At 42.6% G+C, this 27793-nt stretch overlaps 2 protein-coding genes across 2 annotated transcripts; both read left to right on the forward strand.

The window, feature by feature from the left end:
• The first annotated feature begins 1496 nt into the window (after positions 1 to 1496).
• LOC115749634 (pentatricopeptide repeat-containing protein At1g43980, mitochondrial-like) lies at positions 1497 to 24119 on the forward strand. The gene is made up of 3 exons (XM_048278138.1): positions 1497 to 1634; positions 23036 to 23968; positions 24056 to 24119. Exons 1-2 carry the CDS (start codon positions 1497 to 1499, stop codon positions 23858 to 23860), a joined length of 963 nt encoding a protein of 320 aa, XP_048134095.1. The 3' UTR covers positions 23861 to 23968; positions 24056 to 24119.
• Positions 24120 to 24144: 25 nt separating this feature from the next.
• LOC125314882 (transketolase-like) lies at positions 24145 to 25989 on the forward strand. The gene is made up of 4 exons (XM_048278139.1): positions 24145 to 24197; positions 24290 to 24419; positions 25528 to 25579; positions 25713 to 25989. Exons 2-4 carry the CDS (start codon positions 24413 to 24415, stop codon positions 25987 to 25989), a joined length of 336 nt encoding a protein of 111 aa, XP_048134096.1. The 5' UTR covers positions 24145 to 24197; positions 24290 to 24412.
• The last annotated feature ends 1804 nt before the right edge of the window (positions 25990 to 27793 follow it).

Below are 27793 nucleotides of genomic sequence, written 5' to 3' on the forward strand. Positions count from 1 at the left end.
ATCCGAGTTCTCAACGGAAGTCTAGTGTCCATTTATTTCATCGAGAATCTCTTGACAAAGAGAAATATTTTTCAAATAAATCATTTTCAATGAAAAGAATTATTTCTCATTTATTTAGTAATTTAGGTAAAAAATTTTCGTAAATTGATCATTTTTCTATCATCTTAAATATCAAAAAGTCGAAAAATAATTTCTCCAAAACAATCTTCCTTCAAACAAACGAAACCTTAATGACTCACAAGCAACTTGGAGTGAATTTTGTCAATCAATTCTGTTTCTCCTCAAACATAGATTTGGCACTCATAATGTAGGTTGTGTTTGGTTTAGCATTGAAAATGGGCTTTGAGACAATGCAAATGCATTCCGCCTTGGAGACTTTAAGGAAATGCAAATGATGTTTGGTAAAAAAAAAAAAAAATCCTTTGAAAAGCAACTTTGGATTAAGTAGTGTCTAGCCAAAAAAAAAAAAATTGTAAAGAGCTTTGGCTGCATTATTTTTTTATTTAAAAAAAAACCAACCATTTGCCGGTTCTATCTTATGGCTCAAGCCTTTGGCGAGGGTCGCTTGGGGTGCGCGACCCAAGCGACCATAGCCGGGGGGTCACACAACCCCAGGTGGCCTTCACCGCCCATTACCAACTAGATCCGCCCTCCCCGATCACCCATGCTCAAGAAGGAAGATGTGATAAAAAAACTGAAGAATATTGCAGAAATTCTATTATGTATTATTCACATTTGTGTACGTAATTATAGTACAAGGAAGAAAGATGGAAATAGAAAGAAAATATACAAGATTACATTTACGAAACTAATCAGTCCATAATCGTAATCGGTATCACAATCAAATCCCTTCATATCTTCAATCATATCTCCAACACTCCTCCTCAAGCTAGCGGCTTGTATATGTCGAAAATGCCTAGCTTTCTCAATAGATATGTATGTTATCTCTGACACAGTGGTTTGGTGAAAATGTCTGCAATTTGTTCTGCAGTCCCAATTCCTCTTGTCATAAGTATCCCTTCTTGGATTTTATCTCGAGTGAAATGGCAATCAATCTCTATGTGTTTCGTTCTTTCATGGAAGACTGGGTTTGCTGCTAGCTTCAGTGCAGCATCATTGTCACAAGTCCCTTTCTTTCTTCAAGTTTGGCTGTGAAAGGAGGAGGCCCAATTTCCGGATGTACCAACTAATCGTGGACTAAAGAGCCGTGAGTCTTGGCCTGCATAATGACTCAAAATTTGACTCAGCCAAACCCACTTTCTTTTTCTGCTACTGCACCTCGTCATCTTCGCCGAAGAGCTCCCAGCGACGCTTCCTTCTCCTCAGTAGCTCATGCGCACAACCACGCTTCGGCTCGATTGCAACTAGCAAACACCGGTTTAGGCGCGACAGAAATTTCTGTAAGTTATTTTCCTAACCTGCTTACTAGTTTGCGCAATGGGTGATGATGACGACGAGTGGGTTGGCGGGTGAATTTTGGGTGGCCAAACGTCGGGATGTCTTGTGTGTTTGCTTGTCAAAAAATCGAGGTATTCATCGTTCTTGGAAGACACGAGTACTCGTGCGACGAAGAACTGCCGCGAAGTTGGCTCAGTGCTGTTCGGTCGCAGAAAAATGAGAGAGATGAAGTGCAGGTCTCAGTGCTGTTCGGTCGCAGAAAAATGATAGAGACGAAGTGCAGGTCTCAGTTGCTATTCGGTCGCAGAAAAATGAGGGAGACGAAGTGCAGGTCTGGGCATAAAAAATTGCAGTGTTTGTCAACTGGCTGGGATTTTGGGGTTTCTTACATTGCAAGTAGAAGAACTTGGTCTGTGTTTGAATTAACTAGAAAACAATAATAATAATAATAATAATAATAATAATAATAATAATAAGTATTACATAGAATAAAATAACAACAGTTGAGAAACTTAGTGGGTGTGGTACGAACTGAGATAGAGAAAAGTCAGTAAGGATTGAGGCGTTTACGGTAAGGATTTTGCATTCAATGTTAGACTTGGATATACGTGGACTTGATTTTGGATATGCAAGAGGTGGTATTTCTCACGGGCAATGAACAGAGAGAAACTAATGGGTGAGATAAATTGTGTATAGAGGGCTTGTTGGGATATCGAGCAAGTGAAAATTTTTCGTTGGAGGAATCGCTTGAGTTGCGGATTGGTGATTAAATTCTGGTTTTAGAATCTGGAATACTTTCGTATGCTACCACAGTAATTCTATACCGAGTGGCCTAAGGGCACGGTTGATTGATGCGTTGAATCGCGGATACAATGGGTATGAAATTTATCATGTGGATGCTCAGTATGGTAAAGTTAGATACGCATCATTCACGTGCATATATGAATAAATCATTGCATATTTTATTTTGGCCAATGCTGTGCGGTGGAAGTAAGCTCTAAGCTCGAGCACGTGTTTCTCATGGAGTGTATGGGGCACCTTGCTGTGTAATCCGGGTAGCCCTGTTGTGTGATCTCAGCAGTCCCGCTGTGTGATCTGCACTAGTCTCCGTGGTGGAACGAGACAACATCGAAACGGATAAACTAAATTGTTTGAGTCACAGTAGTACCAAGCAAAAACATACTATATGCATCTTATCATAATTTCATTCCACCGCGAGTAGATACTTATACGCTAATGCATGTAGTGAACTTGTTAGTGAGCGACAAGTGGAGGCTCAGTGGAAATTTTGATGCTGATCTGTATTGTTGTCACTTGATCATCATTTTGAGTAAATTAGTTAGTGAGTTAGGAATTTGACTTACTGAGTTTTCTCACCCCGTTATCGTTTATTTTTTTTTAGGTAGTGGCTAGTCCGCGGACCATTTTCTACGGGATACCCACGCAAGTCTTTGTGAGCCTGGTGCCCTACCCGTGCCCTAGGCTACCCGATTTTGATATGGTTTGAGTCACCGTCACTATCTGGGTGAATGGCGGATTGGATGTGGACGGGTTTCCACGTATATGTAGCTGTGTACGGTGTTACGGAGGATGATCCGGGATTTGTGGGGCCCCTACCCTTGTCGCGACCCTCCGTCGGTCGGTCCCGGCGGGGTGAGAAGGGTTAACGAGCCGATTCCCCCCCTTTTATATGTATATAGGGGATCGCGGGTCTCTCCCAAGACCCATTACTCGAATCGCGATGTCGGGTAAAATTTTTCAAATATCAAAATTGACCTTGTGTGGTCGGGTGGCATGTGCGATGTGTACATGCAATTTTGGAGTCGCCACCGATCGATTTATTGGAAGGTACGATCGGAAAACCTTACCGAGCGGTCGGGAGAAATCGTTCGGTTCCGCGAAAACCAGAGATTTTGGGTTCGGGGACTTGGTTACGCCAAATTTTAAATTGACGCCCTTTCGGTTACCGATGTCGAGTGTTTTTCTAACCTAGGATTTCATGCGGATGCGATATCGGGTGAGGTAGGCTCTAACAGTTCTAAGTTTTCACGCAGATGGGGATTTTTTATTCTAATCAATCACAATCGAAAAAAATTTAATGCGCAATCAAAACAAACAAGATCAATTAAATCAATCAATCATACAGACATGTCTAAAATGGCCATATCGACCCACACAAAAATCAAATTTGGGTGTCGGGGTGATTTGGTAAAAATTTTGGGCGAATGGCCCAGAAGGGTAGAATGGTCATTTTTTGAGGTTCGAGACTCGAAAATCACAAAATTGGAGTCGGGCCAGTTGAATGTGGCGATTTCCCATTTTTTGTGATTTTATGGAATTTTTCTAATTTTTTCTATTTTTTGGAATTTTTACTTATTTTTCAAAAATATTGGGAATTATCCGGATCGACACGGATCGACCCTCGAAGTCTCAAAATTTTCGATCCGGACTTTATGAGTCCCGAATCGATCTAGCAATTTTTAGAAATTTTTTGTGAAAATCTGGGAATTTTTATGAATTTTCTAAGTATTTTTGCAATTTTTTTGGATTTTTGGAAATTTCTTTTTATTTTTTATTATTTTTTTATTAAAGAACCGAACCGGGTCAAACCGGTCAACGGCCGGTCAACCCGGTCCGACCGTCCGTAGACTCACCCGCAACACCAAAACGGCACTGTACCTATATATATATCCTAATTTTTGAATTTTTCTAAAACATTTTCCTAATATCCGAATATACTAAAACAAAACGGACGGTCGAGATCGGATCTGAAATTAATCTCGACCGTCAACTCTTTCCTATACAAAACGACGACGCTTCACCGTGTAATGAACGGACGGTCACGATCGACTTGAGATCTAATCCAAGCCGCTGATCCGCATAGCTATAAAACGATATCGTATCGGCTAATAGCATGGACGGTCGGGATCTAACCTAGACTCGATCTCGGCCATCCATCGCACCCGAACTAAAACGACACCGAATCAAATATTACACTGAACCGCCACGATCACCCCTCAACTTAATCCTAGCCGTCCATTCCGTGTCTACTCTAAACGACGTTGTGCACTTATGACCTAAACGACACGCTTTTTGATTTTTTTTTGTATTTTCTATCTAATTATATAATATCTCAAAAAACGAAAATTGGATCCGACGGTCCGGAATCAAACTTGCCTAATTATCTGGACCGTCGGATCGGAGCCGACTCGGCTCGCTCGCGCCAACGGCCGAGCCGAGTCGGCGACAGCCTGGCCCAATCGCGTAATGACACCTCGGTTGTGTTGACCTGTTGACCGCCACGTCGGCCGTCTTCTACCTCGCGACGTCGCCTGAACGGACGGCCAGAATCCTTCCGGCGAGATCTCACCGGAACGACACCAAACCAAACCTAATCTACTCGCCTCACTTCACGGATCAACATATACAAGAATCAAGCGATTTCATCCACGGGATCGCAGACAATCAAGCTATACATAGTCGGCCATCGCCGAGTTCAAACACTCAATCTAAGGTATAATCAAAGCAATTAATCCACACAGAAGCACCATAGCAAGTTTAGGGAACTTACCTTGAGCTCGGATCGAGCTCACAGGTGGCGGAATCGCTCGGCCGAGGTTCGACCGGACCGAAGCAAGTTGAAGGTTCGACTCGTGATAATCGCGCGGAATCAAGCAAAAAACGTGATGCGATGATGATCAGTAAGGTTTAAGGATGAAAAGGCACACAATAATTGAAAGGATTATACTCGTGTGCTTGAGATGCCATCATTGCACAATCAAGAAATTGAGAAGGCGACTTACCGTTTTGGGAGGTTTCGAGCTGAACGAGCCGGCTCGATCGACTCCTAGGCGTGCAAGCAAGCTTCCCGTGGCGGTGCGACGGCCTGATTTGGCCCGAATCAACGGCGGCGAAGTCGCACAGCTCCGGCCCGTAACTCAAACTCGAACTCTGCGTGGGAGGTTCTCTCTCTTACTCTCTCTCTTTCTCTCTCTCTATTCTGTTCGTTTTGCGAGCACAATGAACCTCTCTCCTCGTTCTAGAATCATCCCAGCCTTTTATACTCGTTTTCAAAATTTGCGCACGCACGGGCCAAGCTCCGCCGAGGCTCTCACGTGCCAAACGCACGCGTTTAGGTCGCCGGACGGTGACGGAATCGTTGGGATTCTGTCCAACGTCCGTTAAGCCTATGGTCGAGCTCAAACGAGCACTAATTCAACCTGTTTTTTTGAAAATGTTGACTTTGAGCACGCCGGGACTTTGACCATCGATTCCGGCCACCTCCGGCGGCCATTGATCGCGCCGTCGGTGCCAATCGATGTGGGTCGTTCCCATGAACAAGACACCTCCAACAATTGACTCGATTAAGCTTGAATTGGTCTTCAATTTGAGTGATGAATCTCGGCCTTCAACCTGCAATTCGTGCGAGTAAGTTGGGGAAGATGATGAACTGTGCTGGACCGGTTCGACCGGTCCGACCGGCGGTCAGACCGGTCTGAACCGGTTCAGGCAGTGAAATTCCCATAATTTTCAAAATTAATCATAATTGCCTGGGAATTTTTGCAATTTAAACCTCAAAATTGGACTTAGGGGCTTGGATTTTATCTAAAAATGTGATTTTGCCCAAAAGTTCTTATCAATTTCTATGAAAACCCCAAATTTTTCAATTTGCCCAAATTGGGGAAAAGTTCAATTGGATGTGTAATTGATCAAATTGGTCCACGAAACTTATTCCAATCGATTTAGAATGCATGAAAACATGGGGAGACGGTCCAATTTCACTATCATAGTCTCTCAATTAAAAGTAATTTCAAAAATCGGCCAATTGAGAGGCTAAATTGCAAATAATTTGGGGGATTTGGCCTAATTCATGCAATTCATGCAATTGATGGTGCAATTGATCAAATTAAAGTTCAAAGGGGCTGCAATTGAATGCCTAGACCTAAAATTTGCAAACAATTTGCAAATAAAAAGACTCAATTTGTATTTTTTTTTATGAAAACTCAACCTTAGGCGTCATTAAGAAACACCTAAAATTGAACTCAATTTTCAATTTTTCTCGAGGTCAATATGAAAAGGGAATTAAAAGAAAAATATTGAACATTTTTTTGTATTTTTGTAACCTCAAAAAGTATTTTTTATGAATTTTGAAGTATTTTCCTATTTTCTGAAAATATTAAAAAATGTGAAAAATATGAAAAATTATTTTTTGTTCCAAATTGGTTCCTTATGCTTGGCCAAGGCTTCCAATGTTGATTTTTTTTATTTTTTGATTTTTGTGAATTTTTAATGAATTTTGGAAAATAAAACTAAAGGAAAATCGACTAAAAATTCGGGTGTCAGCAGCTGCCCCTCTTTGAAAGTAATCTCGGTTTAGAGGTTGCTTTCAAAGACAAGGTGACACCTGGATCCTTAATCGATTCTGCTGGGGAAAAATCTAAAGAAAATAAGTCTTGACATTCAATTGCTTTACCTTTGCTGTTAAAGTTCTAACTCCGTGGGGAATTGTTTCAGTTCATGCTCATTTATATGAAAGGGAGATGAAAAGAGAGAGAGACTTACCCGTAGCTCACCTGTCTATGGTTTGAGATTTGTCGATCTGAGGTTGAAAGATTCGGTGTATGGAATTACCCGTGAATGGCGTGACGAGATTTGCAATGGTCGGCGTCCGTATGATGTCGAGTGGTGGTTTGAAGATTTGGAAGGAAGGTTCACCCTTGTAACAAAGGGGTTTCACCTATTTAAAATGGGTTTGACTATCCACTAGGGAATCATCATTTAAAAAGGGGGCAGATCGGCTTTCGTCTCTCCAGCTATTCACCGTCCGAAGGGGGAGGTTCATCCTTGTAACAAAGGGGTTTCACCTATTTAAAAGAGATTGGCTATCCTCCATGCGGGGACTCACCATCTAAAAAGCAGATCGGCTTTCGTCTCTCCAACTACTCACCGTCTGAAAGGGAGGTTCACCCTTGTAACAAAGGGGTTTCACCTATTTAAAAGAGATTGGCTATCCTCCATGCGGGGACTCACCATCTAAAAAGCGGATCGGCTTTTGTCTCTCCAGCTACTCACCGTCTAAAAGGGAGGTTCACCCTTGTAACAAAGGGGTTTCACCTATTTAAAAGAGATTGGCTATCCTCCATGCGGGGACTCACCATCTAAAAAGCAGATCGGCTTTCATCTCTCCAGCTACTCACCGTCCGAGAAAGGGGAAGGTTCACCCTTGTAACAAAGGGGTTTCACCTATTTAAAAGAGATTGGCTATCCTCCATGCGGGGACTCACCATCTAAAAAGCAGATCGGCTTTCGTCTCTCCAGCTACTCACCGTCCGAGAGGGTGCCATCTGAGGACCTAGGTTGACTAGTGTACCTACGGAGCTCAAACCCTATTTCAAATTTTCTAAAAAGCGGATCGGTTTTCGCCTCTCTAGCTACTCACCGTCCGAGAGGGTGCCATCTGAGGACCTAGGTTAACTAGTATACCTACTGAGCTCAAACCCTATTTCAAATTTTCTAAAAAGCAGATCGGTTTTCGTCTCTCCAGCTACTCACCGTCCGAGAGGGTGCCATCTGAGGACCTAGGTTAACTAGTGTACCTACGGAGCTCAAACCCTATTTCAAATTTTCACAGTGGAGGATCCGAGGACCTGGGGACTCCGGAAGACCTGCAGAAAATCTAAGTTAATCAAATCTTTAAAATGTAACTTTTTCGAGGATTTGGGATCGCCAAGGAACCCGCAGAAAGTTCAATCAAACATCATCAAAATGGCAATCCTAAGTTCTGGGGAGAAACTTAAGAATTCTTAAACAAACTTTCAAAGTGTATTTGCGAAGGGAATGTATCCAATCATAAATTCAAATTTCCTCCGAGGATGGATTTTAAATGACACATCCCGAATGTTCTACAAAAAGGTTGTTTTAGAAGTTTTTTCAAAAGGATTTTCCTTCATCCAAGAGGGCTTCTCACCATTTGGGAAGGCTTTTCTTGAAATTCAAATCTGCTCACGTAAAACCTAACCTTGAGGTTTCGGGATCATTCGAGATGCATACAATCCGACTAATCAGAGAAGGCATTTTAAAAGGGACCGTAATTCAGGCCAGGTCAAAGGCTTATCAAAGGATATTCATTTTGAGGCTTAGAAATGTATCTTGATCGAAATAGCTTCTTCGGGTCTACAAGTCAAGAACCCCGAAGACCCGATAAGACAGGATTGTACTTACCTCTTTAAGCGGTAGCTTCCTGTATGATTTCTTACATCAACTTGAAACACCTCTCGGATTAGAAAAGTTTTGGTGATAGGTTGTATCTTGGCTCAAGGTGGGCTCTTTAAGAACGGCCATATTTTCAAAAAGGGGTGAACTTTGGTGATCACCTTAACATTTTTCCAGCATTCATTTGATTTTGCAATTGATTTATGATCATTCTTTTTCAATTGATTTTGAGGATTTTTCTCTTTTCAACTTGCTGATTTTTCTTCAGGATTTGCCCCTTTTCGGGGTGCTCTTTTCATGGGCTTTGGCCTTGCTTTTACCAGGCACTTTGCTTTTTCTAGCTCTTTCATTCTTCATCATTTTTGCATCGACCGGCTCTTTTGAGACCAGTATCAAGAATTTTTCCAAATTATACATTTTGACTTATTGCTGGTAATTCCTATGCTTGCCCTAATGTGGGGAGGTGATCACCAACAAGGGTTTAGAAATGAATATTCAATGGCTCAAATTGGCTTTTTCAAAAGGTAAGTGTTTGGGGATATAGAAATGAAGTGCTTTTCTTCACTTTGAGGTGTTCCGAGTCTTTGCCGTAAATCACCTGAAGCTATCACAAAAAGATTGATGCAGGTTAGCACAATAAAGTCTTACCCGATCTTTTCTCCAAGAAATCATCCAATGAACCTCCAAATATGCCCCGGTGTGGGGTGGTTCTTGACAGGGTTGTATTCATAAAATTCTCCCTTTTTGGCTCAAATTGGTTATCAAGGGATATAAATGCGTATGGATAATTTGAAATGGAAACGCCTTTCATCACTTCAATCCATGTAATCACCGCGAATGATCCCTACGTCCCGAGGATAAGCTTTTACACTCTGTCACTCCCCACTCATCACTCAAGTGTATCGGGGACGTATTTAAGGACAAAGTTTGCCTCTTTTCATCTGAAGGATCACTCTCTTGAGAAATTTTCAAAACATGCCCTTTTTATGGAAACTCAGGGCGTTTTCATCAAAATTCATCGTTTGCAAAAGTTTTCATCAAAAGGGGTATTCAAAAGACGTTTCTGAAATTTGAAAGGAACGTTTCTTTGAAGGGGGCCTTGTGGCCTCATAAATCCGAATTTTCAATGACAGCGTGTGAAAGTACTTTATGCAGGAGGAGAACCTCAAACCTGTCTTCTTCAAATATTGACTTATGTCCCCCGTAAAAACAAAAGGAAACAATCAGCTCAAGATATTCAAAATTTTAAGTTCCGAAGCGATTTCTTCTCATCTCCTCCGGATGTTGACTCCCGTTTCCTATAAAAACAAAAGGAAACGATCAGTTCAAGATATTCAAAATTTCAAATCCCGAAGCGACTTCCTCCCGTCTTCTTCGGATGTTGACTCCTGTTTCCCGTAAAAACAAAAGGAAACAATCAGCTCAAGATATTCAAAATTTTAAGTTCAAGCGATTTCTTCTCATCTCTTCCGGACGTTGATTCCCGTTTCCCGTAAAAAAAAAACAAAAGGAATCGATCGGTCGTGATATTCAAAATCTGTAGTCCAAAATGACAAATAGCTTCCCTGTTTTGATCCGTGGCTCTGTAGGATTCCTCCCGACTCCTAGTCCACCTACAAAATACAAATGTATGCAAATGTATGTATGCAAATGTCATACGAATGCAAAACTCTATGTGACTCGGATCTGCTCATCAATCGCTCCGAAGCTCAATTTATTTCAAGGAAAATATCTCTTCACGGCGTCCGCATTTACTGGACTCGCTAATTCTTCTCCATCCATGTTTACAAGTATAAGAGCCTCCCCGGATAAGACCTTCTCAATCACGTAGGGGCCTTCATAATTTGGCATAAATTTGCCTCCCGAATGTTGGGCATTTGGGAGCATTTTCTTCACAACTAGCATCCCCGCTTCAAAATTTCTAGGCTTGACGTTCTTGTTAAAGGCTCTGGCCACTTTCTTCCGATAACTTTGACCATGACAGATAGCCCTTAATCGCCTTTCATCAATCAAATTCAATTGTTCGTGTCTCCGCCGGTCCCACTCATCTTCTGTGAGTTCTACCCGAGACAGGATCCTTAAAGAGGGGATTTCCACCTCTACCGGTAGGACTGCTTCCATACCGTATACCAAAGAATAGGGAGTTGCCCCGGTTGAAGTACGAATTGAAGTTCGGTAGGCCATGAGAGCATATGGCAATCTTTCATGCCAATCTCTATATTTCTCAGCAGTTTTAGCTAATATCTTCTTGATGTTCTTGTTAGCCGCTTCCACGACTCCATTCATTTGTGGGCGGTAAGGTGAAGAATTAAGGTGTCGTACCTTAAATTGTTCCAATAGTTGATCGACAACCTTGTTGTTCAAATTTGAGCCATTGTCTGTAATGATGGCTCTTGGCATTCCATATCTTGAGATAATATCTCGCTTGATGAATTTAGCCACGCTGTTCGCAGTGACATTGGCATACGAGCTAGCTTCAATCCATTTGGTGAAGTAGTCAATAGCCACTAGAATAAAACGATGTCCGTTGGAGGCCTTTGGATTGATAGGGCCACTCATATCAATTCCCCACATGCGGAATGGCCAGGGCTCTGACATTTGATGTAGCTCGGTTGGCGGTGCATTTATCCTGTCACCGTACACTTGGCATTGATGACAGGATCTAACATGCTGGTTGCAATCCGACTCGATAGTCATCTAATAATACCCGAGTCTCATGATCTTCTTAGCGAGGAGGTGGCCATTCATATGCGGTCTGCATTCTCCTTCATGAATCTCTTTCATAATGAGATTCGCTTCTTTCGAATTCACGCACCTCAATAGGACTGAGTCAAAGGATCTCTTGTATAGGATCTGTCCGCTGAGGAAAAATTTAGATGCCATCTTGCTTATGTACTTTTTATCTTCTGGTTGACTGTCTTGTGGGAATTCGCCCTTCAGTAGGTAATTCTTAAGGTCATGATACCACGGTTCTTCATCGGGTTCTTCTTCAATGACCATGCAGTATGCGAGTTGCTCCAAGATGTCAATTCTCAACGGTTCTATCTCAAGGCCATCTTGCACTCGTAACATTGCTGATAATGTGGCCGAGCATCAAGCAAAGTGATTCGAGTTCTTGCGATATTCAAAAGTGATCTCTTCAAAGTGTTGGATCGATTTTCTAGGTATTTATGATAAGGAATAAGCCTGGGATCCTTCGTCTTCCACTCTCCTTGAGTTTGTAAAATAATCAGCATGGAATCTCCATATACCAAGTAGCTTCTTCACCTTTAATGATATGGCCAATTGTAACCCAAGAATGCGAGGCTTCATATTCGAAATATTGTTGGTGCGGGGAATACCAACTTGGCTGAAACCGGATAATGTTGATCTTCGGGGGATATCGAACCGCCCCGATGCACGATCCAGTGAGGTTCACTGCGCCGTCGAAATACATTGTCCATTTGTCTTCGGATATGTTCAGAATTTGACCTCCTTTGTTTCGCTCTAAAACATCCTTAGGAGGATTCTCGGCTAGCATGTCAGCAATTGCTCTTCCCTTGACAGACTTTTGGGGAGAGGTTTTGATATCGAACTCTGAAAGCGATATCTGCCATTTAGCCATCTTTCCTAGCAACGTTGGTTTCTCCAAAAGGTATTTGATGGGGTCATTTTCGGTGACCAGCAGCTCTATATGATAATACGGCGTATCTCGCCTCAATGCGTGAAGGATCCAAACCAATGCTATGCAAGTCCTTTCCACCGCTGGGTATTTGACTTCAGATGTTGTGAACTTTTTGCTCAAATAATATATGACCCGCTCTTTGCGATCCTTGGGATCGGTTTGGGCAAGTAAAGCTCCCAAAGACTCATCGTTAACCGTCAGATATAGAGTTAAAGGAAGGTTAGGGATAGGAGGTACCAACACCGGAGGTTGTACCGGGCATTCCTTGATCTTCTCAAATGCTTGTTGGCATTCCGCATCCCACTTTACTTTTGCGCCTTTCTTTAACAGCTTGAAGAAAGGTTTCGCCGTTTCTGATAGTTGAGATATGAATCTGGATATATAATTCAATCTTCCCGGTAGACCCCTTACTTCTTTGACAAGAGAGGCAGTCCCTATTTCCCATATAGCCTTGATCTTGGAAGGGTCGATTTCAATACCACGATTGCTCACCACAAACCCTAGCAGTTTTCCGGATCTTGCGCCAAATACGCATTTTGCCGGATTCAACTTGAGCTTATACTTTCTCAATCGATCAAATAACTTCTTCAACACTTTAACATGGTCTTCTCCAGGCTTGGACTTGGCAATCATATCATCCACATAGACCTCGATCTCCTTATGTATCATATCATGAAAAAGGGTCACCATAGCCCTTTGATATGTTGCCCCCGCATTCTTCAATCCAAAGGGCATTACCTTGTAAATGAAGGTTCCCCATTGTGTAGTGAATGAGGTCTTGATCTTATCTTCTTCCTTTAGCATGATCTCGATTATATCCCGAGAATCCATCCATAAAGGAGAATAATTCAAAGGCCATGATCGTCGACGAGCACATCAATATGCGGTAAGGGAAAATCATCCTTCGGACTAGCTTTGTTCAAGTCTCGATAATCCACACATATTCTAATTCTCCCGTCTTTCTTCTTTTCTGGTACGATGTTGGCGACCCAATCAGCATATGGGACAGCCTCGATAAATCTAACTTTAAGGAGTTTTATCACCTCTTCCTTGATCTTATCCGCCGATTCGGGATTCATTCTTCCGGGTGATTGATTTACGGTGTGCAAGAAGGATTGGTGGGCGAGCATGCTCCACAATTTCACGATCCAAACCTGGCATGTCAAGCATATGACCAGGCGAAAATATCTTGATATTCCTTGAGCAATACCGTCATTCTTAAAACATCTGCTGCGGACGGGTGTCCTCCTATTTTCACTTCCTTGATGCGGTCGGAATCTCCCGGATTAATAGTGATGGGTTCTTGGGAAATAGGGGGTTTAGATTCTTCAAAACAATCCCATTCTTTCTTGATATCGCTCACATCAACCTCGTCTATATCAACTTCGCACGCATAATCATCAAGCTGATCCGAGTCACATATTAACCTGTTATGTATGGGTGAGATGACATGCCTGAAATGCACCATGAAAGGTTAGTATTCAAAGATGATAAAATTGAAGGATGCATGATTTCTATCATGAAAACATTTTTCAAATTCCAATTTTGAAGAAAAAGGGAAGAGAACTAGTCCATAATCTTCCGGACATCCTGGTTCTCAAAAGCTATTTAAAACCCAAGATCATATGGCGGATCGGGCCTCAAGTCTCATGGTAGAGTCAATTGTCATCATCGGACCAATCCGTTGCTCCACATGTCCGTAATCAAATTTGTGATAATTTTCATTAATAGATGCAATTAAGAGCAATACAAGATCGCACTTCTTGGATCACAGCATGTGACCCAAAGGGTGCTAAAAAGCGAAAAGCTTCAAAAACAAATGCAGTAATCAAAATGCATTAAAAGATAAAGTTCAGAAAGAGCCTTTTACTCGGGGGTGGGGAAATCATCATCCGGCCACTCAATTATCACGTTCACCCGATTATCCAGGAACGGGTTGAATAAGTCCGACTCTGCATCCTCGGAGATGTCCTCATCTTCCAGCCATTTGCCTCCCTTAGAGAATACCTCGAATAAGGGGTTTAGGAACATCTTCCCTTTGGCCTTCCATGCATCGGTGCCTATAAAATGGCCATCTTGGCGTCCACGGCGTCCACGGTCTCCATAACACTTGTTTCGACCTCGGCCTCGACCTGCGTTATTCTTTACCATTCCATTATAACCCGGACCGACCTTGTGGTCATTTGAGCTCAAATCCAGAGGGTTAAGGATTCCCCGACCATATTTCCCTAATCCGACACCCGGAATAAAACCGTTTGAGAGTAGCACTCTCCCCGCCATAGTCGCGGGTCTCGAAAGCTCCGGTACAGCTATTTTTGCATCCGGTGATACATGCATGACAGATACAATGTCGAAGGTGTGATAATTCAGCTCCTCCTCCTTTGAAGGTTCAATGTATGGAACCATCCCTTTTAAAGCCGTTCGATGTCCCACCTCGCCATGGACGGTGATTAACTGACCCTTAACCACAAATTTTAACTTTTGATGCAGAGAGGAAGGTACCGCTCCGGACACATGAATCCACGGTCTTCCCGGGAGCAAGGTGAAGGCGCTTGGAATGTCCAAGACTTGGAACGGTATAGAGAAAGTTACCGGTCCAATGTCAATGTCCAGCTCAATCTCTCCTACAACATTTTTGGAGACTCCGTCAAATGACCGGATGGTGGCCTTAGATGTCTTCACGAAATCTTCATTGATCCCCAAGCTTATCAAGGTGCCCAAAGGACATAGGTTAAAAGCAGAGCCATTATCAATCAGAACATGAGGAACCTCCTTTCCGTGACACCTCACAGCTATGTAAAGGGCTTTGTTGTGGACACGCCCTTCTTTCGGGAAGTCTTCATCCGAGAAAGATATCTGGTCTTTCAAAAGGATAGCACCCACGAAGTCCCCAAGTTGAACTTCGTTAATTGTTTCCGGAATATGCACCTCATCCAGCACCTTCGGGAGGGCATTCTTGTGTTTTTGCGAATTCCTGAAGAGATCTAATAAGGAAATTTGTGCGGGCATCTTCCGCAGTTGGTCAACGACCTCATATTCACCGGTCCTCACGACCGATTGCAACTTCTCAACCTCTTCCTCGGTTGGGATTCTCTTTTCGTAATCCGCTTCTCTTGGTGGATAACACCTTCCGGATCTCATTATGGCGTCAATCTCGCCCGTTCCATAATCCCAATGAACCGCCCTTGAGTTGTACTCTTCCACAGGCGGTAATTTAATCCTCACCGGTATGATCTTTTTCGGTAGTGATTCGGATGTTGATGGTTTTTCCGAACTAGAAGCTTCCAACTCCCGGCTATCAACTTTGTTCAAATCAATCACGAAACGAATTGGGGCATCTACCATCCCAATCATTTCATCCTCATGAACATCCTCGGGGTTATGTTCTGGACCGGGCCTTATCGGCGTGGCATTTTCTTCATTCGGATCCCTTTGCCTTTCCCTTCTGACTCTTAGGATAATCCCCTCAATTCTCATACCGATCTCCACCGGATGTTGGAATGACGAGTAAGTGTACGCATACATGCGATCAAAGTATTCCGCCGGAAGTGACTTCAGCACGAACTCAAGCATTTCTCTTTCCGACGGCGGCGGTTGCACCATCACGGCGTGCTTCTTCCACCTCCCGGCGAAGAGTTCAAAACTTTCGTCTTCACCTTTTCTGATATTAAGCAAATTGGCCTTAGTGAAATAACCTCTAATTCCAGCTTCAAAGTGGCGTATAAAGTGCTCCGATAAATCTTCCCAGCTCGGGACCCAGTCTAGGTCAATTAACTGAAACCATGCTAGTGCGGGGCCCGTTAAACTATGTCCGAAATTCCGGATCAATGTTTCATCATCTTCATGGTGGCCAACCATTTGGCGGAGATAGTATGAGATATGCGCGAGAGGACACCCAGCGCCATTATACTTCGTACGGAAGACCACTCTTGGGTTCATGCCTTGGGGCGGAACATTTCTTACTTGGGTGATTGGTGTAATCGGCTCTTTCAACTCATCCATTTTCCTCGACACATCATCTCCTTGCCCTTGCAATAGGGCGACCTTTCGGTTTTGTGTCTCAATGGCTCGCCACATTTCCAGAATCTGCATGCTCTCTTCTACCGCCATGGTATTCCTTTTGGTCATCAACTGCGACAAATCCGCCACCATGTTTGTCAAATGACGCATGTGCGTCTCCAGATTAGAAAGTCGCATATCGACCTCTCGATTCTCCTGTTCATTCCGAGGGACCGCCTGGTCCTTAACTTCATCGATTGTTTCTACAAATTCCTCACTTGCGGGGTCATCCATGCTGCCCCACCCATCGGGGACTACATCTCCAGAATCGACAAAGAAACTCGGGGGCGCCGAGTACAGCACTTTAAAGTTATAACCACCACTATCTTCTCCTAAATTGTCCACTACTTCACCTCTCTCAAGAGCTTTCTGCATGAATCTTCTATCACCTCTGCGTGCTTTATCCAGGCGGACTTCATATTCATCTATCTCTTCGATTTCTTGGCCATCTTTAATGCTCATTAAATATCCCGAGGGTATTTTCAAAACAGCTCCCCTTGTAGGTTTCATTGCAAACTCCTCGGACAGCATGTTCACCGCCACGTAGGCCCCTTTAAATGCAGTGTTTTCCATTCTTCCCATAACGCCCTGATTGATCAACTTTTCTAAGCAAGCTTCCTTTTGCTCCCGGGAAATACTCTTTCCTTCGGGGTATTGCGAGGCCAATGTCAAGACATCCCGCATCTTATCCATATCCACTATAAACTCGAGAACTTCTTCCTCTTCACCTCCAAAAATCGCGTTCACCTCGCGATGCTCGTGTAACGGGTTCTGCTGCACATTAGGTTCGGTCTTATCAAACTCTAGAACTTTTCCATCGATCAATGCTTGCACCTTGAACTTCGGAGCGAGACAGTTGTCCACGTTATGTCCCCTTTCTCCCATACGGTATACGCATGTCCGGGTCTCATCATACCCAGGAAATCTTGGCGGGTGAGCTCTAGGTGGCTCTTTTGCAACTAAGCGGTTCTCCGGAAGCATTGGAAGTAGTTTGGATAAGGGTCGGGGTAGTGGGGTGAAAACAACTGGGTTCTTTTTTCTGAACTCCGGTGGTTTGGAAGCGGTCCGGGAGGACGTTCCTTGGGTAGAGATTGAAGGCGAGAAATTTCTGGGCTTTGGCGGGTTAGGGACAAAGGCTACTTCTCTAGTTTGTTCCCTAATATCCCTTCTCAAAGGGTATTGGCGTTTGAAAGGCGCTTCAGGTATCTCCTTTTCTCTTAATGCCCATTCGTGGCGTTACGCCACCTTGATCGGGTGCGCAAATGTCTGACACCCGGAGGTGTTCGACTTGTCGAAAAACTCAAAAGGAAGGGCCTTGAGGAACAGGTCTATTAATTCTTCTTCCGGGATCGGCGGTTTTACCTGCACGGCCGGTGCTCTCCATCTCTGGGCGTAGGCGCGAACGGCCTCGCTCTTTCCCTTTATAGTTCTGAGAAGGTCCTCTCTAGTGAGGGCGATCAAAGTATTAAACTTGTATTGCCGAAGGAACTCGTCTGCCGGCTTGTCCCAATCGGCGAGCCTTTCTGGCTCCAATTCAATGAACCACGCCAGGGCTGCCCGAGATAGGCTCTCCTGGAAAGTGTTGACCAGTAACGGGATGTTGTCCGAGAATTGCGACATTCGGCGCAAATAATACTTCAAGTGCGCCTTGGGACACCCGGTCCCATTATATCTCCTTACAAAGTCCGGTTCCTTGTAGTCGGCAGGAACCTCTATCTTTTTGAATGGTGCAACCTTGTCGAACCTCGAGAGTTCATAACCCCGACTCGCCAAACATTCTTCGATCTTAGCAAGCCTTTTGATTTCCTCTTCCATTTTGAGGACTTGCTTCTCCTTTTTCTCCAGGTCAATCACAACGAGAGGATCCTTATGCGGTCGCTCCGGGTTCAGAGTGGGATTAGCGGCGGACGCCGAATTAGCGTTCACTCCATCGGATGAGCCCGCGGGGCCCCGGCTAGCGATCATCATTGCCTTCATCTTCGCCATCATTGTGGCGATCACATTCATCTGGTTCTCTAAATTACCCACACGAGGTGCGAGTTCTTCTCGTTCCATCCTTAATTTGCATGTTTTGCTACGAGTCCTCGTATTTGTCACTCACCTGTTTTCAGAACATGAAATCAGTATGGGAAATATTAAAGGATTGGAGACATTGATCCGTGGTAATTGACTTTTCTATATGTATGTATGAAATGCTCATAAAAGAAATAATATATATCTATTACAAATCAAATTGTTCAAAAGTATCCAAAAGATAACAAATATGCAAAATCTAAATGGGGGAATGGATCTATCCAAGTCGGGGACGCTTCCACTCTTCTTGTTCTTCCGATCCGTCGGAATCCCACTGGTATGGGTCTTTTCCTTCCTCCGACATCCACTGCTCTGGATCTTCGGGAATGTACGGCTCTACTCCCGGTACGTATGGTACTATATACTCTGGCTCATATGACTCCACCTCTTCAATCCGAGGAGATACGCACTCGAGTACATATGGCTCGACCGTTGATTGGCGATACTCCTTAAACTTCTGGATATACTCCTTGGAGGCTCTATGAATGTTCATCTCGTCGTCCAAATAATCCGGCCACTCAACTTGTTGTAGCGGGGAGTTTTTCAAAGCGTGAAGAATAAGCTTAATTTGAGATTGATATAACTTCTTCGCCTCCTTTGTAAGCTTCCCACGTGTCATGTCGAATGAGAAAATCCCGGGACAAACATCCGGTGGTATCTCTTGTAGAACTCCAAATTGCCTCACCACTCGAATGGGGTAATACGCCACAGCGTCGGTACATCCCAATAAGGGAACGGGGTTATCTTCAATTCCCGAAATGCGAGCCTCCACGATCTTGGGCCAAGTCAGACGCCACCTAATATGTTCGGGTTTCAAATTGTCCAATAGCTCAACCCACTTTTTAAACGAATATTTGGGCACAAGGGATTGACATTTAAGGAAAGATCTAAGAGGGTGAATGTGCTCATTGATCTCATAGCACTCCACTCGGAGTTGGAAAGTCTTTATGTGAGAAGTGAACCACAAGTGGAGTAATCCGCTAGACGCTTGGAAAACAGCCTTTTTTGAAGATTTGGAACGATTTAGGGAGAGGAAAGTCTCAGCTAAGATCATGTACGAATAATCCCAGCGACAACATGCTTGTCCGGCTATATGGGTTATGGAGGGGTCAAAGGTAGTTCTAGAAGTCGGGAATAGAACGAATGCAAAGAAAGCCAAGATGAACACCTTTCCCGATTTATGACCGGTTTCGGTGGGTAGAGAGGAATAATTGTCGAAAAGGAACGAGAAGGTGAATTTGTTGGAATTGGACTTGTAGACTTTTTCAATCTCGGAAATTTTAAGACGGAGAAAACTCGATAATGAACGAGTGGAGTCCATGTCCAAAGGGGGTTGAGCTATTCGCTCTTCAAATTTGGCCCCAATAATAGCGGTATACTCCTCGAGCGTAGGAGTCAACTCTAATCCTCGAAAGTTGAATGTCATCGTGTGTGCGTCCCATGCCTTGGCTAATGCTTGGATGAGAGCCGGTTGGTATTCCACTTTGATCAAATCTACAAGTCGTCCCAAGCGTCCTTCCACGTAAGCCTTGTTAACAATGTCGAGGCGATCCCACCATATAGAGAGTTCCTTGCGCGGTATTGGGATGACTTTGATGTCTCCATTCCCCATGATCTAAAAATGCAAAAATGATGATCCTAAAGTCAATTACCACGGTTTAATATGCATATGCGTGAAATGTGATGCAAATGTGCTAACCAAATTCCATGTCATCTTTTGGTAACATGAGGGTCAACTACTCCCACTTGACCCAAATAAGTCAAATAGGGTAGTTACGGACCTAATCTCACCCAAAGATGGCATGTAATTTGATTAGGATCGTTTAAGCGTAATCGGGGTAGAAAGTCGCTCACAAATTGACGACTCATGAAATTTACAAGTCTAATACAATAAAGTCAAAATAGATAGAACATGATAGTATCTAGAGATGTTCGGACAATAAATGTCGATGAAAGTACATAATAGACTCAAAATATAATGAAGCCTAGAAAATGCCCCAAAGTCGTACTAATCTAAGCAATCGGAATGGTATCCTCATCGGATGAAATCTCCACTATATCGGGAAGCTTGACATCTTCTTCATCATCGGAGGATATGGTGATGACTTCCTCCTTCTTGATCGGGGAGTGTTTTGGGGCCGTCTTGGTCGCACGAGGCTTTCTCGCCAATTTCATATACAACTCCCAAATTCTCTCCTTTTCGCGCTCGAGCTCCAAATATCGTCCACATCGGGTATAATCGCAACTCTCGCTACGGATGCGGTTCCGTCCATTGAGCTCTCGTCCATGGACAAATCCAAAAACTCGGAAAGTAGCGGGTACTCGGTCCTCGCGTCGAATGGTCCTCTGCTCCCATGTGAATACATCGGGTACATCAACACGACCTCGGGGCGCCATCTATCCTAAAAAAGAAAATTGACCCTCAACCCCGATCACTTAAACGATCTTACAAATTGTGATGATATGTAATGAAAATGCATGATATGCAAAATTTAAATTTACAAGCTCAAAATAAAGAGGGTAGAAAGCCTTACCAACCGATGTTACTCTTTTTTGGGTTTTTGGTTTTAGGTATACCAACCGTCCATTTCACATGCGCATGAGACAAGTGAGGTTCAACTCTAAAGAAATCAAAAAGGCTCGGGTATGGACCTAAAAAGGCTCCCGCTATACAAATCGATGGGCCGCCCACAAGCGCAATCAAACAACAAGTGGGTAGGACCATCAATCTTGCACAACGAGCGGGATCAAATATGGTCAATCCAAGTGCAATCAAACACAAGAGTTTCGCATACCGATCCCTATCTATGGCGACCTATAAAGGTGATTCGCGGCTCGGGTTTAGGCGCTTGTGTGTGCAGTGTCGTGATCCTCAAAATATGCAAGACATGCACAACAATTTATATTCAAAGCACCGCTTCAATATTTGCATAAATAAACAAACAACCCAAAACTCCATATCTGCATCAAAAATGGTTAGCATAGACGCCACCCCTTATAACTCCCATCTGTATCAACATTTAACACTTTTTGTTAGTGGACGTACCTCATCTTCAAGAGCATCTGCAGAAAACGAGGTTAGAAAGCAATCAACATTTTTATCGGTTTAAGTCCTCTTATGAATTTTCCCCAGCTGAGTCGCCGGTCTGTCGCGACCCTCCGTCGGTCGGTCCCGGCGGGGTGAGAAGGGTTAACGAGCGGATTCCCCCCCATTTATATGTATATAGGGGATCGCGGGTCTCTCCCAAGACCCATTACTCGAATCGCGATGTCGGGTAAAATTTTTCAAATATCAAAATTGACCTTATGTGGTCGGGTGGCATGTGCGATGTGTACATGCAATTTTGGAGTCGCCACCGATCGATTTATTGGAAGGTACGATCGGAAAACCTTACCGAGCGGTCGGGAGAAACCGTTCGGTTCCGCGAAAACCGGAGATTTTGGGTTCGGGGACTTGGTTACGCCAAATTTTAAATTGACGCCCTTTCGGTTACCGATGTCGAGTGTTTTTCTAACCTAGGATTTCATGCGGATGCGATATCGGGTGAGGTAGGCTCTAACAGTTCTAAGTTTTCACGCGGATGGGGATTTTCTATTCTAATCAATCACAATCAGAAAAAATTTAATGCGCAATCAAAACAAACAAGATCAATTAAATCAATCAATCATACGGACATGTCTAAAATGGCCATATCGACCCACACAAAAATCAAATTTGGGTGTCGGGGTGATTTGGTAAAAATTTTGGGCGAATGGCCCAGAAGGGTAGAATGATCATTTTTTGAGGTTCGGGACCCGAAAATCACAAAATTGGAGTCGGGCCAGTTGAATGTGGCGATTTCCCATTTTTTGTGATTTTATGGAATTTTTCTAATTTTTTCTATTTTTTGGAATTTTTACTTATTTTTCAAAAATATTGGGAATTATCCGGATCGACACAGATCGACCCTCGAAGTCTCAAAATTTTCGATCCAGACTTTATGAGTCCCGAATCGATCTAGCAATTTTTAGAAATTTTTTGTGAAAATCTGGGAATTTTTATGAATTTTCTAAGTATTTTTGCAATTTTTTTGGATTTTTGGAAATTTCTTTTTATTTTTTATTATTTTTTTATTAAAGAACCGAACCGGGTCAAACCGGTCAACGGCCGGTCAACCCGGTCCGACCGTCCGTAGACTCACCCGCAACACCAAAACGGCACCGTACCTATATATATCCTAATTTTTGAATTTTTCTAAAACATTTTCCTAATATCCGAATATACTAAAACAAAACGGACGGCCGAGATCGGATCTGAAATTAATCTCGACCGTCAACTCTTTCCTATACAAAACGACGACGCTTCACCGTGTAATGAACGGACGGTCACGATCGACTTGAGATCTAATCCAAGCCGCTGATCTGCATAGCTATAAAACGACATCGTATCGGCTAATAGCATGGACGGTCGGGATCTAACCTAGACTCGATCTCAGCCATCCATCGCACCTGAACTAAAACGACACCGAATCAAATATTACACTGAACGGCCACGATCACCCCTCGACTTAATCCTAGCCGTCCATTCCATGTCTACTCTAAACGACGTCGTGCACTTATGACCTAAATGACACAGTTTTTTGATCGCAGGGAAGTGAATTACATTCTCTGGTTGTTAAGACAGGTTTCGAATCAGATCTAGTTCTTGCTAGTTCTCTTCTGGATATGTACAACAAAGTTGGCTTAGTAAACTCATCCATGAAGATCTTTCTTCACGTGGTCGGAAGAGATTTAATTTCTTGGAATAGCATGATTATGGGTTTAACTCGCAACGGAAAGGTAGTTGAGGCACTAGGATTATTCATGAAATTGCTTCAAGTGGGTCTCCCACCAGATCGAATAACATTATATGCTGTGTTGCAAGCCTGTAACTATGGAGGACTTCTCGCTGAAGGAATGGCAACTTTTTCATGCATGGAGGAAGATTATGCAATAATTCCTGGGGAAGAACATTATACCTGTATCTTGAACTTGTTGTGCCAATCTGGAAAACTCCAGGAAATTGTAGATGTTGTAGAAAAGACGCCTTGTGAGCCCAATTATGAGATATGGGATTTGATGCTTCGGCTCTGTAGTTTGAGTGGAGACTTGGAACTCATGGAAGAAGTTGTAGCAAGGATGATAGAAGTGGAGCCTCAGTCATCAGCACCTTATTTGATCCTAGCTAGGGAATATGAAATGAGGGGCAGATGGGAGGGCATTGTTCGAATTAGGATGGCTATGAAAGATAAGGGTGTCAGAAGGACAATAGGATATAGTTTGATTGGCATAAATAATCATGTATTAGCTTTCAGGGGAGACCAGTTACAACATCATGGAGGTATAGATGTTCTAAGTTTACTCTCGAGGGTGATTGAAAGACACGATCCCTGGCAGGATGGTTATGTAGGTAATGAAGATCATATTGGTGCTTAACCATCTTTTACACGGTCAATTGTTTCAATTTCACCCCAACAGTGCCACGAATGATGCCTGCTTATGTCTAGCATGCCACTTGGTATTGTATGCTGCATTAAGCTCCAGGTTTGTCCTTGACATGGTAGTAATTCTGAACGATCATTGTCTATCAATTGCTTGATTAACTTTGTTAATGATGGTTTAATTTTGCAGGTTGAGAAGCTAAATTGATAACTAGTTACCATATAGATTGAATTCTTTTCTGGAATAGTTTCTCTCCCTGAAAATGGAGGTTCCATTTGTTTTTGCTGTGACAGGTGGTGCATACCGTTTCCCCTTAGAAGCTCTGGAGCTAGTTTTGCTTTTTAGCTTTCTTGGTTTTCCTAACAAGTTTAATTATGTTGGCTTTTGATTTGACACATTCTAACCATCCTTCTTGTTTTGCAGCCATTAGATCTTCTAGTTTGATTTGGAACCTGCAAAAGGTTGGACGAAGATCTGCAAAAGCTGGGATTTGGAGTTAACAGCTATGCTTTGACTTTGCAAATCCCACGCTTTAGTTCTGCGAAAATGTTGATTAAGATCAAAAGCAGTCACTTTAGTGGCATGCGCATAAGGTACAATTTCTTCAACCTTATTCTTTTAAACTTAGTGATGTTTATTCACTAGATAGTCTGATCCTTCAATATCATATTGCTCAAGCTCATGCTATCTAATTTTGCTACTTGCTGGAATTTTCAGCTGATAAAGACAGAAAAAGATGGCTTTTCGTCCCGTTGCTTTTAAAGTCTTAGGAATGTTATACAAAGCCTAGGCTTGAGATTAGAGTGCACAGCAGGATCTCTGTCTCAGTCGATGATATGCCTTAGCAATTAAATCTGTTTCTGTGAACTATTCAGGAATTTCAACTCTACCATATTTATCATGCTGGGGTGCAGAGTTCCTTTTTTATAAAAGAAGTTCTGTGCTTGTATTGTAGTAATGTATTCTGTGATGGAGAGAAGGGACCAAACTTTGAACCTTTTTATATACTTTCCGCTTTAGATTGTCTATTCATCACAGATTTGTTTCTGTTGAAGCAACTTAATGTGTGGATGAACACCATCATCTTGATGGAAGGTTTTGCTTAATAAATGCATATACAATATTTAGGAGAGTTAATGTAATTAGTTTCAGCGAAGCTATAAAAGTTATGCGAGGTAGATCTTCTTATTCTTCTGTTAAGTGAATGGGGTGGATTGGGGCAATCAGCATAGCTATCCCCTCTAGGTGTTTCCATAAGGGTCTCCTACCCGTTACGGAATGTGCGGTTTGAGCTATAGCTACTCAGTCCACCCCTAACTGTCGGGCCCGTCACCACAGCCTTCAGGCTTGGCAGAAGTCGTGAAGTTCCTCCACATGAGGTTGCACATGCCTCAGGCACATGCTGACCAGAGAGTCACTTAGGGCAGGACTCAAACTTGTGGCCTTGTGGAAGACAGGTTAATTCTTCTTTATGAGCAATTTAGTATGAATGACTGAGCCAATCACTGTGCACCTACATTTAAAAGCTGACAATCATGTAGTTTAACCTGTAACAATAGTTTGTATAGGAAGCTCTTCTCAAATCTTATTGTCATTCCAGACTTGAATATGGTTGCTCTTTGTATAGTCTCATTTGTTAACATGTTTTGTGCATAGTGCAGGTGTTTGGTTAAGGATTAAATTATGCAGGTTGCTGGGATCTGTCAGGCTCAGGTTCGTTGCATGAAGATCTCTCACATGGCACCTCCATTAAATCTTTGCTCCAATTCGTTGATCACATTCTTTTGTTTGTTTGGAAAGTGCAGACTGTATGTGATTAAATGCTTTTCATGTTGCTTTACGCTAGATATGTTGTCCTCGAAGATGGTTGTCAAATGGAAGGTAATGCCAGTGAAGTTTTGTCACTCGCTGTGGAGTGGGGACTTAGGAAGGTGATTGTTTACTATCATGACAACCACAACTCTATTGATGGTGACAAGGAGATTGCATTCACCGAGTGTTGGCAAATGGGTCGAGGGTCTATGTTGGCATGCTGTATGAGCAAAAAAATGGTAACACTAATTATGATATCAATGCTGTCATCTAGGAAGCAAAGGATTTCAAGGACAAGCTACTTTGATTAAGGTTAGTCATCCCCTGCAAATGAGGTTTCATTGCACACCTGTGAAAATCTCAAGGGAAGGAAGCTAGCTTTTCAGCTGTTACTACATGGAGAAATTTTTGTGAGTTGTTCCCCCTTTTTAAGCTTAATCTGTCAGCTGAGCTCATTACTGGTAAAAGTACAAACATGAGTCCGGGTGGCAACTCCCGGAGGAGGAGAAATCTGTTGGCACATTGTAATTATTGTTTTTGTCTAATTACAGAATGCAATGCCATTTGCCCAGAGTCTTTTGACTCTTTGATAATGAAAATATGTTGATCTTTGCTGGTAACTACAACCGTAGGTTTTGGTTAACCTAGCAAGGTAACTGCTACAGTATACATAGTAGTGCCAAGGAAGTTCCAGTAAGAAAGAACCTTGGACCCAAATTTGTCTTTCCATGTACCGATGATAATAAAAAATGAATTAATAACAAAAAAAATTTCTTTCTCCATTGTGTGAGGGAGACTAACTTGGTATGAGAATTCCCTATCAACTTGTGAGAAACAGTTTTTTGCGCATAATTTTGTTGGTTCTTTTATCTAAATGCCATTTTGCATAGGAGCGGTACCTCCTTGGTTCCTTCCTAATGAAATGTTATTCCTTATTAAAAAGAAATTGTACAGTTTTTTGCAGGCAATGGAGTAACCTTGTGCGTGACAGTGCTGCTTTTGAAGCTGAATGAAATGCAGAATTGGCTGAATATAAAAAGAAATACAAGGATGAAGCTGCAGAGGTGACTTCTATCATTAAGGCTGAACCACCACCGGTTGAAAGCGCTCCCGGTGAGTATTTGTGTTAATTGTTGATAAACCGAAGTAGAAACCTCGTTAAAGTCATGATGCGTTTTCTAATTTTTAGCAATGCCTATTTGTTCGAAAAACTTGGTACTTTACCGCCTGCAAAAGTTATCATAATTCAATTCTTGTATTTTCCCAGTGCGGATTCAGTGTAGATCTAACTTAATGAGCTTCAAGGTGTACAATTGTCCCAACGACTATGTTGGATTTGTATTATAAACAAAAGTAGTGTGGCAGACACTTCCCTTCATACAGAAGGGAGAGCTTATCTCTCTTAATTATTCTTGGGATATTAGCGCCAAGAGTCTCATAACTTGTGCTAGTTCAGCACTTTAATTCTTAATATATTTTTTTCATGCATTCAAGTTCTAATCTAAAACTTGTTTAGGTTTAGCATTTAAAGTCCTTCTATTAGCTATACGCTAGTTTTAAGTAAAATTCTATGTGGTATTTGGTTTACCAATTTTTTCCTTTCTTTTGCAAACATGTGGCACAAAATGGACGCCCTATTAGAAAAAGAGAAAAAGTTAAACAAATAAATAGACAGAAAGAAACGAGAAAGAGAGGTTGTAGGTTTGGGCGAGAGTCCCCATCAGGGCAAGTGTAAGCTCCCTCGCTCGCATAGTGGTGGTGTCACCGGTCACCACCACCCACCGTCGACCGAGGGTTTACACACCCTTGCAATCTCTATCTCTTTCTTGCTTTCAACTATTCTTTTAGTTTTCAGTTTTCATTTTGATTTTCGATAGTTTTCTTTAATTCTGATGTGGGACTAGTGAAACAATGCCGTTTTGTGTTTGAGGAAGCTCCATCATCGCATTAACATCATGTAGGATAGGAAAAATGTAAAAGAAGCCACGTGACAGGCATAAATTGTACAAGTTTTAGGACATAAATGCATAAAATATAAGTCATGGGACTCGTACTAAAACGGCACAAGTTCTAGGATTATTGCTGTAATTTTCCATATACTCTTTGTTGTGTTGG

The sequence above is a fragment of the Rhodamnia argentea genome, chromosome 4 (assembly GCF_020921035.1).
Source record: "Rhodamnia argentea isolate NSW1041297 chromosome 4, ASM2092103v1, whole genome shotgun sequence".
NCBI classification, from domain to species: Eukaryota; Viridiplantae; Streptophyta; class Magnoliopsida; order Myrtales; family Myrtaceae; genus Rhodamnia; species Rhodamnia argentea.

Excerpts from the sequence above, each read along its gene's own strand:
- LOC115749634 (XM_048278138.1), top strand. The coding sequence starts at position 1,497 with ATGTCTTGTGTGTTTGCTTGTCAAAAAATCGAGGTATTCATCGTTCTT. Across the intron at positions 1,635-23,035 it reads ATGAGAGAGATGAAGTGCAG|GGAAGTGAATTACATTCTCT; the intron begins GTCTCAGTGCTG and ends TTTTGATCGCAG.
- LOC125314882 (XM_048278139.1), top strand. Across the intron at positions 25,580-25,712 it reads CTGGGATCTGTCAGGCTCAG|ATATGTTGTCCTCGAAGATG; the intron begins GTTCGTTGCATG and ends GCTTTACGCTAG.